Genomic DNA, 19,237 nt, shown 5'->3' with positions numbered 1-19,237 from the left:
CTTCTTGGTATCTTTTGCTTCAGGGGGCTTTCCTCAAGGAGACAATTCTACCTCAGCACAAGGAAACTACCTAGAGGCCATCAACTTGTCATTCAATGGTGAGTAAACCACACACAGTAAGCCAACATTTTGCTTTCCATGTGGCCACAGACAGCTCATTGCTGATGCCCAAAGACGCAGACCTGGTGGCCACCTAATTAACTCAAAGCAGTGCATTCTGATAGGATGATCATAATGACTGCGGTTCAGCTTGTAACCTTCTATTGGGGAATCAGCTTAGTGTTCTCATCTGACTCTGTGGTGATGAGCTGGCAGGACTCCTGCCTGGTGGGGTTATTTTTTTTTTTTTGAATTACAGACTGTGTTAGGTTTTTTTTGTTGTTGTTTTTGTTTTTAGTTTTGCTTTTTAAAAGAAAATACATATATTCTTGGATGTGGCACCTGAGGAGGGAGAATCATAAGTATGAGGGGTAGAGAAACCATAAGCTACTAGAGAGACCGTGTCTCAAAAGCAAAAACAAAAAATGGGGTTAGTGAGACAGTTAGTATAGGTGCCTGGTATCAAGTTGAGGGCTTAGGTTTGAGCCTTGAGATCTTAGAAGACAAATGACCCCTACAAGTTGTCCTCAACCTCCATGTGCGCTTAGTAGCATGCATACCCCCCATACACACAATAAAAATGCAATAAAAAAAATTAAAAACAAAACCAGAGGGGTTGGGGATTTGGCTTAGTGGTAGGCGCTTGCCCTAGCAAGTGCAAGGCCCTAGGTTGGGTCCCCAGCTCGAAAAAAAAAAAAAAAAAAAAAGAAAAAAAAAAACCAAAAAACAAAACCAGAAAACATGCATATGCTATATTGTTAAAATTCAAGTGGAGAAGGGTGTACTAAGTAAAAACCAGATACCCATCATCTGTCCTGTTGTCAGAAGAGCCAGCGACCTGCAGTATAGCCTCTTCCTAAGGCTTGTCCCTGTGCGCGTGGTAGCTGAGATACCATTATTTGCCAACTGAAAAGGAAATTTAAAGATTCAGGCAGGTCTTTTCAGGGAAAGTAGAGACTGTGGTAGCTCCAAGAAACACAGCAGTAGGAATTCCTGGAGCCATCTTCAGTCCCCAGTGATCCTGTCTCTGCTGTATTTGGAATTCTACTTCCTAGTGGAAAGACTAGGAAAGGCTGACTTGTGGCAGCCATGAGCAGTGCTGGCTGTGGGGAAGGGCTGCTGAGTTTTCACTTCCCCGTGTTGCCTTTCCAAGAGTCATATCCAGGGCTGGAGAGATGGCTCAGTGGTTAAGAGCACTGACTGCTCTTCCAGAGGTCATGAGTTCAATTCCCAGCAACCACATGGTGGCTCACAACCATCTGTAAAAAAGAGATCCGATGCCCTCTTCTGGTGTATCTGAAGACAGCTACAGTGTACTTATATATAATAAATAAAATAAATCTTTAAAAAAAAAAAAAAGAGTCATATCCAGGTGCTAGGGGGTTCTAGAACATATGTAACCTTTCCACGAGTCATTTCCAGGTAATAGGGATTCTAGAACACAGGGTCGCTATTGCTACTCTTCTTGTCATATTTGACTTTCAAAATTTTTCCATAACAAGAATTAGTTCAGGGTTGGGGATTTAGCTCAGTGGTAGAGCGCTTGCCTAGCAAGCACAAGACCCTGGGTTCGGTCCCCAGCTCCAAAAAAAAGAAAAGAAAAAAAAAAAAAAAAGAGCGAATTAGTTCAGGAATAAAGATTAGTTTGCTAAATTTACACGTCTGATAAAACCCTTCATCTATTTTCTTAAATAATGTGTTAAACTGGTATTTGGGGGCTGGTGGGATGGCTTCAGTCCATTGGAATGTAGGCCTGTGCACTGTGGCACTTGAATATACACACAGTAAACAATTGGTAAAAAGTATCGTATTTGCTTCTTGGTGCTTTCAGTGTAGACTCATTGGTGGATGACATAAGTTTGTGACATAAATTAAGCACTTGAGGCTGTACAGACATCAGTGAGGGCAGTTGATAAAGGGTAAAGTGAAGGACTTGTTTTTTAAGACATTACCAAAATAGAAGGGAAAGTAAATGTGTGCACGACTTGGTAAAGTTCAGGTCCGAGTGATTGGAGTGTGTACCAAGTGAAAGCACAGAGATGCTTGCTTGTGCTGGCCTCTGAAAAGCTGGAGCATCATCACTGGGGAGATTTTGTTTTCTTTTCAGTGTTTGACAAGCACTACATCAACCGAAACTTTGACCGAACTGGGCAGATGTCCGTGGTGATCACGCCGGGGGTGGGTGTCTTTGAAGTGGACCGCCTCCTCATGATCTTGACCAAGCAGCGGATGATCGATAATGGTAATAGTTCTTGGTTGCTGCCATCTCCCTGTGCTGACGCCCAAGTTGTCCTAAAACCATGGAGTTTTCAATGTCTCCTTAGAATCTGGAGGGCTTTGCAAGGGAATCGGGATGTCACTAGAGTTTAATAGTGGAGACCTTGTTTGTCTTTTTACAGATCTGGGTAATCAGTGTCTGACCTAAGCATAGCGGGGAGAGGTGCTGTACGTGTGTTTAGTTTACAGTGCAGCATGGCAAGCCAAGTTCAGCAATATCGGTACAGGCTGGAAGTGACAGACTGAACATGTACTATTCTTCTCGGGTCCCCTCTTCCCATCTTTCTTCATCTTTCCCTTTTAGGAATTGGTGTGGACTTAGTGTGCATGGGAGAGCAGCCATTACATGCTGTGCCATTATTCAAGGTAATAGAATTTAGATTTTCTTCTGAAAGACCAGCTGAAGTATAACTAAAATAGAAAAAGTGGAGCAGTTCAGAGCCAGCGTGCACTCTCTCTCATCCATGTCCTGCCATTCCTCTGCAGCTGCACAACCGGAGTGTGCCACGGGATTCTCGGCTGGGCGATGACTATAATATTCCTCACTGGATAAACCACAGGTGGGTATGAGCTTGAGTAGAAGACACATGTTTTAAACAGTTTCCTTGGTATTGGTTCTTTAAATTTGTTATTGTATTTAATTTATTTATGTTTTTTGAGGTGGTCTGTGTTCCCCAGCCTCAAACTCATGGCTGTCCTGCCTTGGACTCCTGAATACTGGGATGCCGCGATCATATTCTGAGCTACCCAGATCTGCCTTATTAACTACCTAATTAATTATTGGTTGTACTGTTTTTAAAAAATACTTACTTTTATTTCTGTGTGTGCATATGCCATTTGTATATGGGTGCACACAAAGGCCAGGAAAAAGTGTTGGATCATCTGAGCTAGAGTTACAGGTGGTTAGAGCCACCTGACGTGCTCTCCGGGAACCCAGCTCTCTAATCACTGAACTGTCCCTCTAGCTGCACCTAGGGCTTTGCATAGTTGGCAATTGCTCTATCCTAGGCCTGAGAATCACTGCTTTAGACCATTAGTTTTCTTCTTTACTTTGTCATTTTAAGTAAGTCGTTTTTATAGTCTTAGCTTGAATCTCAAGATGTAGGAGTAAAAAAGTATTAGTGTTCTCTGCTGTCACATAGCAAGGCGTGATGCTCCACAGTCCCTACGACCCGAGGCAGTAGTCCTGAAACCACTACTCTCTGTGCTTGATCTGACTCTTCAAGAGCCCTTGATAAGGACTAATGTGATTGACCACCGAAGCCTCCTCTTCTGCCACCATTTTCTCTCTCTCTTTTTAAAAAAGATTTGTTTGTTTGTTTGTTTGTTTGTTTGAGTCCACTGTTGCTCTCTTCAGACACACCAGAAGGGCATCGGATCCCATTCCAGATGGTTGTGAGCCACCATGCATGTGGTTGCTGGGAATTGAACTCAGGACCTTTGCAGGAGCAGTTAGGGCTATAAACCACTGGGTCATCTCTCCAGCCCTTCCCTTTCGTACTGTGGGTCGCAGACACTCTCATCTTCCCCAGAGGGCTATATTTTTTTTAAACCTCTAGTGCCTTAAGGCTTGCCATTTCCTTGAAGGTCTTTCCTTTCCAGCTCTAACCCCTTTCTCTGTGACTCCTTCTCAACTCGCTTCCTAGTCTCTGTGTGGTTTGTCATAGGCTGGGCTTCATGAGGGGCAGCCTACTTGCCTCTAGCTCAGTAGAACCTTCTATTGTGACTTTTACAGCATACTTTTAAAAAGTCATTACTATTCTTATATATGTGCTGTGTGCTGTGTACATGCCTGCACATGCCATGGCATGCTTGTGGGGGTCAGAGGACAAATCGTAAGACTTTGTTCTTTCCTTCCTTCTACCATGTAGCTCCTGGAGATCAGACTCGGCCCTCAGGCTTGTTGGCAAGTGTGTTTAGCTAGCTCTGAGCAATCTTGCTGGTCCTGGCTTCTATAGTATTTAAGTTGCAAAATGTACTAGAGAGCAGCTTGGGAACTCATTACAGGTACAGATGCTGGCCTTGCTCATGTCTCCCTCAGCTTTGTAACAGGCTGTGTTCCTATTGGTACAGCGCTTGTTGCTGGCCACCTATAATTATTCATAGGCAAAGACCCAGAAATGCGCAAGGGTTATCTGTTCATCCCTGTAATTATAATTAATCCCACTACAGTTATCCTGTTCAAAGAATGTCCCTTATTATTTATTATTTATTATAATAGATATTCTCCAAGAATATCTATTACTCCATAAAATATTGTCTGGCTGGTTTTCCATATTCTTTCTTTAGAATGTAAATACAAAATGTGCTCTTTTTTGTTTGTTTGTTTGTTTGTTTGTTTTTGAAACATCGTCTTTCTATGTAGCTAAGTTTGTCTCAAACTTTTGATTGTCCCACCTTACAGGATTAATATTAAAGCTATAAGACACCACAGACAGCATAAATGTCATACTTTAAAAAAACTTTATTGAAGGGCAGACTGTGAGGGGAATGACTGCTAGACTGTAATAAAATGAAAGTAATAATAATAAAATAAAATAAAAAACCCAAAGCTTCATTGGCTAGAGAGATGGCTCAGTGGTTAAGAGCACTGGCTGCTTTTCCAGAGGTCCTGAGTTCAGTTCCCGCCAGTCACATGATGACTCACAACCATCTGTAGTGGGATCTAGTGCCCTCTTCTGGTGTGTCAAAGACAGCTACAGTGAACTCAATAAAATATCTTTAAAAAAAAAAATCCACCCAGCAACCACATGGTGGCTCAGAACCATCTGTAATGGGATCCAATGCCCTCTTCTGGTGTGTCTGAAGACAGCAACAGTGTACTTATATATAATAAATAAATCTTTATAAAAAAAAAAAAGATTGATTCAATGTGTCTTTAGGAAGATGGGTAAAGAGATCCAGAAAACCCCTCAACTCTGTTTCTGGGGTCCTAAAGTGAGATCAGAATTTAAATAGAATACCAAGGGTATGCACATCTAAACAGGGCTGGTCAGGATGTGGTCCCACCCACCACTGATCCGTAGTTGACTAGGGTGTCCCGTAGGATGGCTTCACTGATTGCTAAAACTGTGGGAAGTCTTTTTCCAGGAGACAAGTCCTGGCTAGTTGCTGCCTCTCCTTCTCGAGCATGAAATTTCTGGGGACTTCCCATGTCGTTAAAGTCTGTTGTTTCGATGGTCTCAGACCGAGAGACTCAAGTGTCTCTTTAGAGTGTTTTCATTTCTGCCAGCACCATCACAACAGTAAGCGCCTTTACCTCCCGAGCCATCTTGCTGACCTCTTTATTTGTAAGGTTTTAATACATTTCTATCCAGTTATCAACTCAAAGTCACAATTAAAAGCTACCTATTTAATGGTTTTGAGTTTAGTTCAGGAAAAATAAAAGGTAACTATAGAATATATAGAAATAAATGTATTTCAGTTAAAGTTCTGCATTTTTCTCGAATTCTGTTTCCATTATGATACAGCATAGAACCACATGTGAAGGACTTTTAAATCCAAGGATTTGGTGGGACTGACTCCTGCTTTTCACATTTCACTGTGAGCCTTGCCAAAACAGAACAGAACAGAACAAAACAAAGAAAAATCCTGAAACCCGAATGGAAATTGTGATATTCGATTGTTTGTGGCCCTGAAAAATAGCCATCATGGTTCAACTTAGTAGAAATCTATCTTTCTGTTGCACATTGCTTTATGAGTACTACTTTTTTTATAAAGATTTATGTATTTATTTTATGTATATGAATATACTGTTGTCTTCAGACACACCAGAAGAGGGCATCAGATCCCATTACAGATGGTTGTGAGCCACCGTGTGGTTGCTGGGATTTGAACTCAGGACCTCCGGAAAAGCAGTTGGGGCTCTTAACCACTGAGCCATCTCTCCAGCGCCTTACATTACTTTATAACTCATCTCTTTGATGCGTTTGTGTGTACGTGTGTGTGTGTGCACACATGTGCACATATACATCAGTTTGAACATATTAATAATAGACTCAGAATACCCAGAATGTATGATTGCTGCATTATGATTAAGAAATTAAGAAGCACCGTCTCTTGGAATAATTTAACCAAGGTTGAGCCAAGATTTGAATCCTCTGCTTTTCTCTCTGTGTCTTCTGTTTGTTGTAATAATCTGAATCTGTGCCTGCCTGAAGGCTGTCATGTGAATCTCATTGTGTGCGTTTCTTTGTGTTCCTAACAAAGGACTTTGCTCTGTCTTTTATTGAACGGAACAGAACATACCACATAGGGAAGGAATGAGAGATGCTTTACAGAAATCTTTAACAGAATTTTATAAGGGATTATGTCATTGGGTTCAATTGATCCAGATAACAAGGAAACAAATGTTACCAAGCAATATCTGTACATTGTCTCCGACATTTACGGAGGATATTCACTCATTTTATAAGCTTGCTTTCAATCTATTTTTGCTGTTTCCAGCACTTACTACTGTAACACAAACATACACACTCATTTATGGGTCAGTGGAAGGAAGAATGCATAATTTAAGATTACAATTTAGGGGACCCCAATGGAGGAGTTAGAGAAAGATCTGAAGGAGCTGAAGAAGTTTGCAACCCCACAGGAAGAGCAACAGTATTAACCAGCCAGACACCCCAGAGCTCCCAGGGACTGAAACACCAACCAAAGAGTGCACATGGAGCGACCTATGGCTCCATCAGCATATGTAGTAGAGGATGACCTTTTCGGGCATTAATGGGAAGAGAGGCCCTTGGTCCTGTCAAGGCCCGATGCTCCAGTGTAGGGGATGTTAGGGCAGGGAGGTGGGAGGGAGTGGTACTTGGGGGAGCACCCTACTAGAAGCAGGGGGAGATAGTGAGTTTCTGGAATGGAAACTGGGAAAGGGGATAACATTTGAAATGTAAATAATAAAATATCCAATAAAAGAAAAAATGAAAAAAAAAAAGGATTACAATTTAGACTGTAAAGGTTCTACAGAGCCCTGGCTGTCATGGACCTGCCTATGTCCCTTCAGTGCTGAGATAAAAGACGTGCACCAGGGGTTGGGGATTTAGCTCAGTGGTAGAGCGCTTGCCTAGGAAGCGCAAGGCCCTGGGTTGTCCCCAGCTCCAAAAAAAAAGAACCAAAAAAAAAAAAAAAAAAAAAAGACGTGCACCTCCGTGCCCCTCAATGCACTGTTCTCTTAAAGCATTCTGAGTGTCTTCAAGGTGTATTAACTGGGACTGGGAGGTCCAACAAAAGTTCTAGTCTTTTAGAACCTGAGATGTTTCCATAATTTTATATTGCTACACATGTGTATTTGGGTGTGTATGTATATGTATATGTACATACTTGTGGAAAGCAGATGTCAGCTTAGTGTGACTTTTTTCTGGAGCCATTCACTTTGTTTTTTGAGACAGGGCCTCTCCTTGTCCTGGAGCTTTCCCAAGTAGGCTAGGCTGGCCAGCCAGTGAGGCACAGGAATCTGCCTGTCTCCCTGGTGCTGGGATTACAAGTGCATGGCCCTGAGCCTGGCTTTTTTACATGGGTTCCGAAAATTGAGCTCAGGCCCTGGTGCTTGCATGACAAGCACTTTACTTACTTTCAGCCATTTCTTTTTTTCTTGAGACGGGGTCTCTGTGTACCCACTCCTTCCTCCTCAGCCTTCCAAGTGCTAGACTAACAGCCATCTGTCACCATGCCACATTTCCACTCATATCTTTTACTCTTAATGTCTGGGAAGAAAATAGCAACTTTTACTTGGTTCTAACTTTTATACCACTGGGAAAAGCCAAGTTACGGGGGTTTGCTGGACTCTAGGCCTAATGGCAGATACAGGTGACACTCTTGTGTTCTTTTGTGCTCGATGTGCCACAAGATTGTTCCCATGGTCTGTCAGCCAGCACAATGCTGCTGCTGCCACTGTTGCTGCTGCTGCTATTCTGTTTTGTTGTTTTGAGACATGGTCTGTCTTTGTAGCTGTGGCTGCCCTGGAACTCACCATATAGACCAGGCTGACCTTGAGCTCACAGAGATAACACCTTCTCCCATGTGTTAGATTAAAGGTGTGTGTCACATATCTGGCCTCATTTTTATATTTTATCTGTTCGTAGTCAGAGATTTTCTAGGAGTCAGAACTGGGGCAACATCCCAAACATTTGTAGGTTTATAACATAGAAAGAAAAGAGAATACAAGAAGGTTCCTGACGAATAGAAAGGCAGCACAGCTTCTGTGTGTTCATTCAGCACTCTTGTGTGAGGCTAATCTCCATATTAACATGAATTTATGACTTGGTCGTATTAACATTACTTTTTAGAGGGACCGGAATTTAATGATTTCAGTCATCTTTTCTTGAGCACTAACCTTTTTCCTGTTTGTTTGGTTTTTTTGTTTTGTTTTGTTTAACTTAAGTATTGATCAGTGAGTGGTAAGAACTTCCTGTAGGCCTAACGGTATACTAAACCTCAGGATGAAAGTACCCTGATCTAAGGAGCTTTTGTCCCTCCCCTTCCCAACGTAGAAGACTCTGATCTAGTTAGTGAGGACTGGTGCACACTAAACAGTGAGCACGGGGCATGTGGGGAGGAAAGGCCAGAGCAACATTAAACTGCTGATGTTGAAGATGAGTAAAGTTCTCACTGCTGTTATTGTGTGAGACAAAGTCTCACTATGCACCCTCGGCTGAGACCTTGCTCCGTAGACATGATGGCTTCTTAACTCATAACGATCCGCTTGCCTTCGCCTGCAGAGTGTGACCGTGCTTGGCTTTATTATTTGTATGTGTGTGTGATGTGTGTGTGAGTGTGGTGTCTGTGCAGGTCAGAAGACAGCTTTTGGAAGTTGATTCTCTCCTCCACCATAGGTTATCAGGTTTACACAGTGCTTTCACTCAGTGAACCATCACACTGGCTAGAAGTGGGAAGATTTGTGAACCTAAAACCAAGCCATGCTCAGGCGTGCTGACCTCATCTGGATTGCAGTTTGTCTCAAGGTTTAGATTAATGAAGCCCGGTATACTAGGGGACATCTTTGCTCCCAGCACTCAGGAGGTAGGGGCAGGGGGATCTGAATATGAGGACAACTAGGACTACACAGAAAGCCCAGTCTTGAAAAGCAAAACAACAAAAAATAGGGGCTGTAGAGATGATCCAGTGGTTAAGAGCACCGGCTGCTCTTCTGGGAGACCCAGGGTTCAATTCCCAGCCCTGATATGGCAGACACTCACAAGTGTCTGTAACTCAAGTTCTAGTGGATCTGACACCCTCACACAGATATACATGCAGGCCAAACACCAAACACACATAAAATTAAATAAATAAATAGAGTAATGACCTTTCTTCTTTGTTTCTTTTTTTTTTTTTTTTTTTTTTTTTTTACAAAAACAGTTTCTACACATCCAAAAGCCAGCTGTTTTGTAACAGTTTCACTCCAAGGATAAAACTGGCAGGAAAGAAGGTATGTTTCCCAGTTTGACGAGCTTTCCTGGGCTGTGACCGGCTGGTGTTTATTCTGATACTGAAGTGCTTTTACCCTCCCTCTCCCCTGCCTTGGGGCATAAATAGGTTAAAATTGTGTTGAAACTTTAAGGAGGAGTTGGTGCCGCAGCCCAGTGTAGAACACTTTCCCAAGCACGCACACATAAGGCCCTGGATTCAGTCCCCAGCAGTAAAGCAGGCTGGCTGGCTCTAGTAAAGTTCAGGGCGCAAGTTCCTTTTGTTTTGATGTGACTGGTTTAATTCCGATACTGAGGCCAGTGTTATTTGAGGCAAGAATAATGAGAGGCTTACACATTACAGTGAAGGAGAAGTGAGGAATTGTAAATGCTTACATTGTGCCAGTAACAATGTCAGTAAATAGAAATTTAAATGTGGAGATTTTCCTCTGCTTACCACAAAATATGATGATAATAATCCTAGATACTAGGGAAGGTGGTAACATTGGCACTGGAGTTCCTGGTTGGCATGTGACACTTTGGCAAAGCAGGGTAGCCATGTGTAGCAAGTGTACTGCGAATGGCTATGCCATTCTGTGTAGCTTGATCATTTTAAAATAGTTGTTGGTGTGGGAGATTTGAAAGGTTCATTAGAACACTTTTTAAAGTGATACCTCAGCCAATGGTGGCATGTTTCCTTAATCCCAACACTCAGAAGGCACCGGCAGGAGGAGCGCTGCAAGTCTGAGGCCAGCCGAGTCTACGTAGGAAGTTTCAAATTCATCAGACCAAATTCAGTGAGACCCTGCCTCAAAAAACAAAGTGGCTCATAAGGGCCCTGCACCTGTCCCTATTTACTCCATCTTAGTAAGTTTGGTGATGTGTGGACTGCTCAGCTCTGATAAGGTATAGGCAGAGCTGGTGGTGTTTCGGGATGGGGAGACATCAGGTAGGACCTAGCCATAGTAGAGCAAACACAGTAAATAGTAGGTTGACCAAGAGAGGAGATAGCGGCTTGAGTTTTTGATAGGAACGTGACTTCAGCAAACCCTTTATTTTGTGAAGAATTGAATAATTCTCAGGGTTTTTGCTAACAAAATACCATGACAAATTGGGAAGCAAATTGGGAAGAAAATGGTTTTATGGCTTACAAATCCTAAATCATAGTCCACTGAGGGAAATTAAAGCAGGAGCTCAAACCGTGTGAGAGCCTGGAGGCAGGAGCTGGTGCAGGGGTTATGGAGGGATGCGGCTATTGGCTGGCCCAGGCCGCTTTCTTGTAGGACATAGGACCACCAGCCCAGGGTGGTAATTAAGAAATAGGACGTTTTCTCAGTCAAGGTGCCTTCCTTCCGCATGCCTCTAACTTGTATCAATTGTTATAAAATTAGCCAACGCACTCCCCTATTGGAGTTCGTTTTATGCCCCATCTGGATAAGGTTGTGCAAATAAATCAAATGCAAGGTTGAAATTAAAAGACTAATTATTAGCAGGGCTTGACACTGGTAGGCAGGTGACAAGTGTTAGCTCCCACATTTCCTAAGTCACTAGATGACTAGGGCATGGCCTTTGCTGTGGGGAAGAGCACATACTGATCTATCAGAGGAATGATAAATTACCTATTTAATTTTTCAGTCTGCCACTGAGAAAACCAAAAATGGCCGTGATACATGTGAGTATTTTTGACATATTTTTATTACTTTTAGAAATAGCTAATTCATGGCAACAGAATAATGTGAAATATCATAAAAAGGTTCATAAAAAGGTCAAGACACCCACGTTCCTTATGTCACCTTGTTGTTCCTTGTATGCTGCAGTGAATGGGTCACTTCTGGGGTCAGGTGGAAAGTAGTAAATCACGGAGCATGCCCAGCCAGGATTTAAAGCAAGACTATAGAAGACCAAAGTGCTGTTTACACTGCCTTTCTTTTTAACTCTATACTTTTAAAAGTTTATTGTTGGGGTTGGGGATTTAGCTCAGTGGTAGAGCACTTGCCTAGCAAGCGCAAGGCCCTGGGTTCGGTCCCCAGCTCCGGAAAAAAAAAAATTATTGTTGTTCTTTTATTCTGTCTTGTCCTTAGAGTATCACCTGTGCCTTTCAGGTTTTGGTGCTCTGTAGGTTATCTCCATATAGATAGGTTCACCTTTAGTGATAGCTTTAGAGATACTTAGGTCTTAGGTATCCGTTAGACTGTCTTAATTGTATTATTTGTGTTTTGCAGCTCTTGGGGCTCCAAAGGAATCGGAAAACACCCTTCCCATCCAAGTAGATTATGATGCCTACGATGCCCAAGTATTCCGGTTGCCTGGTCCATCCCGGGCCCAGCGACTCGCCACCTGCAGGTCTTCTGTCGGATTCTCTTGGGGGTCATAAAAATTATGTAGTGGCCAGACGTGGTGGCCCAGGCCTGTAACCTAGCACTCAGGAGGCAAGTGCGGAAGGATTTCATGATCAGAGCCAGCCGCAGTGAGATTATATCTCAAGAAGAAAACCTGAGGGTTGTGGAGGCAGAGGCAGGTGGATCTTCCTAAGTTCAAGCCAGTGTGGTCTACAGAGTGAGTTCTAGGACAGCCAAGGCTACAGAGAAACCCTGTCTCAAAAAACCAAAAATGATAAAAATAGAGAAAAGAAAAGAAAGAAAAGAAAAGAAAACCTGAGGGGTGCTTGCTTCAGCAGCCCAGATACTGGCATTGGGAGCGTACAGAGATTAGCATAGTTCTGCTCAAGGAAGACATACAAATTTGTAAAGCGTTCCATTTTTTTAAATCCAACACTTGTTTAAATTAAAACAGACTATTATAAAACAGAAAGAAAACCTGAGAGACTTTTACGAACTCAACCTTAAAAATGTTTAAATTGGAGCTAGAGGTACTACGGCTCGGTGGTTAAGAGCACTTGTTCATTCAGAGGACCAGGTTCAGTTTCTAGCATGTACATGGTAGTTACATAACCATCTACACTTAGAGCTCTAGGCTCTGGGAGATCCAAAGCTGTCTATTACCTCCATGGGCTACAGGCAAACGTGTGGTGCACCCACACATATGCGGGCAGAACATTTACATACATAAAATAATCTTAATCTTTTAAAAAAGATTATTTAGTTTATGTATATAAGTACACTGTAGCTGTCTTCAGACACACCAGAAGAGGGCATCAGATCTCATTACAGATGGTTGTGAGGCACCATGTGGTTGCTGGGAATTGAACTCAGGACCTCTGGAAGAGCAGTCAGTGCTCTTAACCACTGAGCCATCTCTCCAGCCCCCAAATTTTATTTTCTAAATAGTCTATTTTTTTGTCTTAGTTTAGATTTTGCTTTGTTTTCCCCATGTTAGAAATTGAACTTAGGGCTTGAAACATGCCACAATTTTTGTTTTTTACCTTTTATTTTGAAATGGAGTCTCAGTGAATTAGCTGTCTAGGCTGACTTTGAACTCACTTGATTTAAACTGAATTTCTCCATGTACTTGTAATTTTTGAGCCTCAACCTTTGGAGTTGGTAGAATTACAAGTGTGTGCTAGGACCTTGCTCTATAGCTCAAACCGCCCTAGAGTTCACTGTGTCCCTGGGGGAAACTTCTAACTCATCACATTCATTCTGCCTTAGACTCTAGTTCAGGATTCTATGCATGAACTACAGCGCCCTGCTAACAGCCTTGTGCTTATTTCTTGTGAGTGTGAAAGACTAGAGGGAACAAACACTTTCCACAAAGATGTGTGTGCTTCTCAATGCTGCGGGAAGCAGAGCTCGAGCTTATTGTTGTTCCCCAGATCATGTACATCTATTTTCTAGTCTCTAGGGGGCGTTAATGAGACAGAGCCCATTTTCTGTAGCCTCGGATGTCCTGGCCTCAAACTAAAGAGATCCATCTACCTCTGCCTCCCGAGTACGGGAATTAAAAGCATGCACCACCACCACCCTGCCATTTCTAGGTCTTAAGTTTGCAATTAATGTCACTCACTAGAAGAGTGTTATTTAATTGTTTGACATTGTGGCAAATGAGCTCATGATGGCCACGTGATAGCTTTGCGTCCCTCTCTCTTCTCCTGCTTTCCCACATCAGGAAGACCATGTCTGAGCCTAGACTGTGTGCCCTCATAGCAGCTCTTCATGTGCTGCGGGCAGGGGGCTCAGAAATAACCACAGTGCCTTTGCTCACGGGGTTTCATTTGTTTCTGCTCCCCCCCCCAGATTAGTTTTAATTTTTTATTTATGTGTATGTGTGAATATGTGTGGTTGCGTGCCACAGTTTGAGCAGGTGCCACAGTGACCACCGGCAGCAGCCTGATGTGTGCCGAGAACCAAATTCAGCTCCTCTGGAGGACTAGCAAGTGCTCTTAACTCCTGAGCCACCTCTGGCTTTTCTTCCGAGTTTTTTATTTTATTTTTGAGTTGAATTTGGCTGTATTACTCAGGCTGATCTCAAATTACTCAGCTCTGTTGGTCTTTCTGCCTTGGACTCCTGGCTGTGGGTCTGCACGTGTCTCCCACTGTCCACCATGTGCATGACGTGGCTGGCTGCACAGACCATGTCTTACTAGGTCCTCTAGCCCTTGCCATGACTAAGCATCGATGCTCAGATAGTTCCCATTGAAGTCATGGATGTGTAATTAGGTGTGGAGATCTCTTTTCAGGCTACCTTAAAGCTCTTAATACAAAAACCTCATAAAAGGGTGATAACAGCCCCGATGCTAGGACAGCCCTGTTGGTCACTAATTCTTTTATTCTGATGTCATGCCTCTTCATTGAGTTTTCTCCTTTGACCTTTCTTCCCAGTGCTTCTTAACATGGTCACCTTAGAGCGTTTATGTTTCGTTTTCATTTTACTTTGTGTGTGGATGGTTTGTTGAGTGTAGGACTGTACGCCATCAGTACCAGGCATTGGATCCCTGTGATGAGTTATAGCTCTGAGCCACCATTCTGGTGCTAGACATTGAATTCCGGTTTCTTTGAAGAGCAGCCAATACCCTTAACCATTGAAACATCGTTGTAGCACAAAGTTTTATGCTTCAATGAGTGTATTACTGTAAACACTTCCCTTAAGAAAACATTAACACTTGAACAGAGAGACAAATATCCTTGTTATTTTCTCATTTTTAAATATATTTGAAATATTGGCCACAGTATTTCAAGGCAAATGTTACATAACACTTTCTTTTCATCTATACATATCTTAGAATACATTAAAAATCAATTTACTGAAAGAGCAGTATGTGCTCAACTGGTGAACCCTCTCTCCAGCACCTACAAAAACATGATTTGGCAGGAAAGTGGTGGCACACGCCTTCAATCCCAGCACCCAGAAAACAGAGGAAGGCAGATCTGTGAGTTCGAGGCCAGGCTGGTCTACAGAATGAGTTCCAGGACAGCCAGGGCCATGCAGGGAAACCCTGTCTTTAAAAACAAAAACTGTTAAAAATGTATACGGAAGCAGGGCTGAAGAGACGGAGCAGAGTTAAGAGCACTTGAAGCAAGTGCACATACTGCTCTTTCAGAGGATGAGTTCGGTTCCCAGCACCCAATCTTCCCCTTCACAATCTTCCTGTAAGCCCAGCTCTAGGTGAATCTGATCTGGACACCTGCATTCACTTGAACATACCCTTAAACGACAAACAGACATATAAAATCTTGTTTTATTTTCCTTGTCTTGATACATGGTCTCATGCTATAGCTCATGGATTTACTGTGCAGCATAAGTTGGCCTTGAACTCATGATGATCCTCCCTGCCTCAGCCTCTCAGTTGTCAGGATCCATGTAAACCGCCATGTCTTTTTTCCCTCTTGAGATGAAACTCACTTTGCTGTCCAGGCATTATTTCCACACTGGGAGTTTTGATACTGAGTTCCGGAGTACGTTAAACTTATGGTCATCGTTGACATTGAACTCAAAGGTGTGTCCTCTTCATGGTGGTAATTTATCTCTTGCATGTCAGGTCTGTGAGAGAGCAGGAGAATCACAATCGCAAAAGTGCCAGCTCCTGCGACGTCTCCTCCAGCCCGTCCCTGCCAAGCCGTGCACTGCCCACTGAGGAAGTGAGGAGCCAGGCTTCAGACGACAGCTCCCTGGGCAAGAGCACCAACATCCTGATGATCCCTAACCCCCACCTGCACCAGTATGAAGTCAGCAGCTCACTGGGCTACACCAGCACCCGAGGTCAGCACTGAAGCAGACAGAGCTGGGGAGGCCGGGGACAGTCTTTCTAGGGGTGAGGGGTCAGAGCGGCAGGAAGCGACTGGAGTGGGATGTGCGTCTCATGTTTTAGTCATTGCCATGCCAGCAAATGGAGGTAGATCGTACGAGTGTTGCATGTGCACTGTGCTATTTATGTCTTAACCTTTTTATACGTCATCTACAGTGCCGTCCATCTCAGGCCTAGAGTCAAAGGCTTTGTTATTTCTCATCTCCATTTGTGCCTTACTTAAAATAACTGCGTCCTCTGTAATCGACTTTGCATAGTTTTGCTTCTTTGCAGTAGTGGAGATTAAGCAGGGCAAGGGCCATACCGCTGAGTTACACCGCAGGTCTTGCATTTTCTTTTTTTTCTTTTGGCACAGGGTCTCACGGGGTTTTGTAGCCTAAATAGTCCTTGACCCTGCCATCCTCCTGCTTCAGCCTTCAGAGTTGGTTGTGTTTATAGACCTTGTCACCAGGGTTCATACTAAAACCATAGATTTCTGTATCCACAGAATGAATAGCTATGGATTAAATGTGTGTGTGTGTGTCTATACATACATATTATATTTTATATTACATGTATATTACGTAAACACACACACACATACACACACACACACACACACACACACACACACAGAGAGGGGGGGAATGAATGAATTTGTATTGGGGGTGGAGAGGTGGCCCATCATTTAAGGGCGATTGTTGCTCTTGCAGAAGATCCAGATTTGATACCCTGCACCCACATGGTGGCTCACAACCTCGTCTATAACTCCAGTCCCAAGGGGATTCAATGTCCTGCTCTGACCTGAAGGCACTGAGCATGCCTGTGGCACCTAGACATACATGCAGACAAAGTACCTGCACATACAAAAAAAGCTTATACTAAATATAATCAGATTTTTTATTTTTATCATTAATTCCTAGATAATATAATACTTACATGGTATTTACATTATATTATTTAATTAATGTAGAATTTCTTGAAATAGGTTATGTACAAATATTCTTTTTTTTTTTTGTTTTTGTTTTTTTTTTTTTTTTTTTTTTTTTTTGATCTGGGGACCGAACCCCTGGCTTTTTTTTTTTTTGGCAAGGGCTCTCCCACTGAGCCAAATCCCCAACCCCTTTTTTTTTTTTTTTTCGAGCTGGGGACCAAACCCAGGGCCTTGCGCTTGCTAGGCAAGCGCTCTACCACTGAGCTAAATCCCCAACCCCACAAATATTCTTCTATATAAAGGATTCAATATTCACAGTTGGGCAGACGGAATGGTTCTTAGAATCAGTCTCTCACAGATACACAGACATGCCATATATTTTCATTCTCTCTCTGATTTGATTATGCTTAATCTTTATTTTATCTTTTAGCCTTTTAAGTAAGTTCGCTTAGCTGGGCATGGGGTGCATGCCTTTAATCCCATCACTGGGGTTTCAGAGACAGGCACATCTCTGTGACTTCAAGACCAGCATGGTGTACATGTGAGTCTCAGGCCAACTGAAGTCTCACAGTGACACACCGTGAGACTCTTTGAAAAGAAGGCGACTTAATTCAAGGTGACAGAGGCTTTAGAGTACAGCAAAGATGAAGCCGCAGGCTCTGCCCGACTCCAGCCTGCGTTCCCTTTAAGTCCACAGTTGAGCCCTGTGGCGGTGGCAACACCTTTGATCCCAGCACTCCAGAGACAGAGGCAGGTGGATGTTGGAGTTTGAGGCCAGCCTGATCCAGGGCTACACAAAGAAACTCTGCCTTGAACCCCCACCCCCCCACCCCCAAATTCATAATCAAGGTATGAATGGCTGAATTAAATGAGAACTAGAGACAGTGAGCCATTGTATAAAGTTTGTTACAATGTACAACTGGTTCCAGAAAAACACTTTGTTCTAGCTATGAGTGGAAAAAGATGTTACCACAGAAATTCCAGATGTTCAGATAGGAGTGGAGGCGCATCACCGTCATCCCAGGTGTAAGGAGCAGGCTCCTTTTGCCACATTTCATAGTTGCACCTGCGGCCAGGACCCTTCCCCACGCCTTGGCTGTTAGCTCCTGAGTTGCTTTTTCTCCTCTTGGAAGCCTTGTCACCCTTGTCTGTCTCCTTGGTCTGCTTCTTTTTTTTTTTTTTTTTTTTTTTTTTTCCGGAGCTGGGGACCAACTCAGGGCCTTGCACTTGCTAGGCAAGCGCTCTACCACTGAGCTAAATCCCCAACCCCCTTGGTCTGCTTCTTGAGCTGTTTCTGGAACTTCTTTTTTACTGCTTCTGAGACCTGACACCTCTCGTCACTTCGTGTTTAATTTTTATTTATCTGTGTAGGTATGTGTTTTGCAGAGTCCTGAGATCGGATGCTCTTGGGCTGGAATTACAGGCATTTGTGAGTTGCCTGACATTATGTGTTAGGGACCAAAGTGGGTTCTCTGCAAGAGCAGTAGTACTAGTCATGTCTCTAGCTCTTCTGTTTTGATCCGCTGTCAAATACGTGGGATCACAGGGGCTCCTCCTCCTGTTCCTGTCTTTGCTATCCAGCTATAACTGCAGCTGCAGTTTACAGTCTCCTCTGACTTAAAAAAGCAAAACCAAGTATGGCACAGTGGCACACACCATCAATTCCAGCTGAGTCAGACAGATTTTTGTGAGTTCAAGGCCAGCCTGGTCTACATAGTGAGTTCAATGCTAGTAAGGGTTCCAAAGTCGAGGCCCTGTCTCAAAAAAGACAAAAACAAAAACAAAAAAGCCCTTTTATTCTTTAAAACAAGTAAGAATTCATGGGAAATATCAAAAGTCCTACAGGAAGGTTGTTGATCCTTTTGCTCTCCCCAGTGGTAACATTGTATATGACTGTAGTGCAGAATCAAAACCAGAAGTTTAACATTGTGATTTACAAGCTTGTCCACTTGCTACACCGGATGTTCTGTGTGTTTTTATCAAGTAAAGATTCATCTTCCCACAACTGCCATTAAAACACTGAACAGGGAGCCAGGCGTGATGACACACTCCTTCAATCCCAGCACTCCAGAGGCAGAGGCAGTCAGATCTCTGGGTTCCAGGATAGCCTGGTCTACAAAGCAAGTTCCAGGACCACCAGAGCTGCTATACAGAGATACCCTAAGACAGAACAGTTGTGCAGCCAGGCCTGGTGGCACAGGTTCATAGTCACAGCTACTGGGGAGGCTGAGGCAGGAATGTCACAAGTTCAGTGCCTGTCTGGGTGGGCTGCATGGTGGTTCACGCCCAGCCTGAGCAATGAAGAAACACTCTCTCAGAAAGTAAAAAATAGGGACTAGAGAGATG

General features: G+C 43.2%; 1 protein-coding gene across 10 annotated transcripts in view; it reads left to right on the top strand.

Annotated features, from left to right (window-relative positions):
- The window catches only part of Depdc5 (DEP domain containing 5, GATOR1 subcomplex subunit), a 137,393-nt gene that overhangs the window by 37,311 nt on the left and 80,845 nt on the right, over positions 1-19,237 (top strand). For all 10 annotated transcript variants that reach the window (XM_032915849.1, XM_032915847.1, XM_032915852.1 and 7 more), the window contains 8 exons: positions 24-98; positions 2,207-2,341; positions 2,681-2,742; positions 2,863-2,936; positions 9,730-9,799; positions 11,412-11,448; positions 11,999-12,119; positions 15,712-15,932. In XM_032915849.1, coding sequence (XP_032771740.1) covers positions 24-98; positions 2,207-2,341; positions 2,681-2,742; positions 2,863-2,936; positions 9,730-9,799; positions 11,412-11,448; positions 11,999-12,119; positions 15,712-15,932 — 795 coding nt within the window. The remainder of the gene's footprint in view (positions 1-23; positions 99-2,206; positions 2,342-2,680; positions 2,743-2,862; positions 2,937-9,729; positions 9,800-11,411; positions 11,449-11,998; positions 12,120-15,711; positions 15,933-19,237) is intronic.

The sequence above is a fragment of the Rattus rattus genome, chromosome 11, assembly GCF_011064425.1.
Source record: "Rattus rattus isolate New Zealand chromosome 11, Rrattus_CSIRO_v1, whole genome shotgun sequence".
NCBI lineage: Eukaryota > Metazoa > Chordata > Mammalia > Rodentia > Muridae > Rattus > Rattus rattus.
This window is presented reverse-complemented; position numbering and strand designations above follow the sequence as displayed.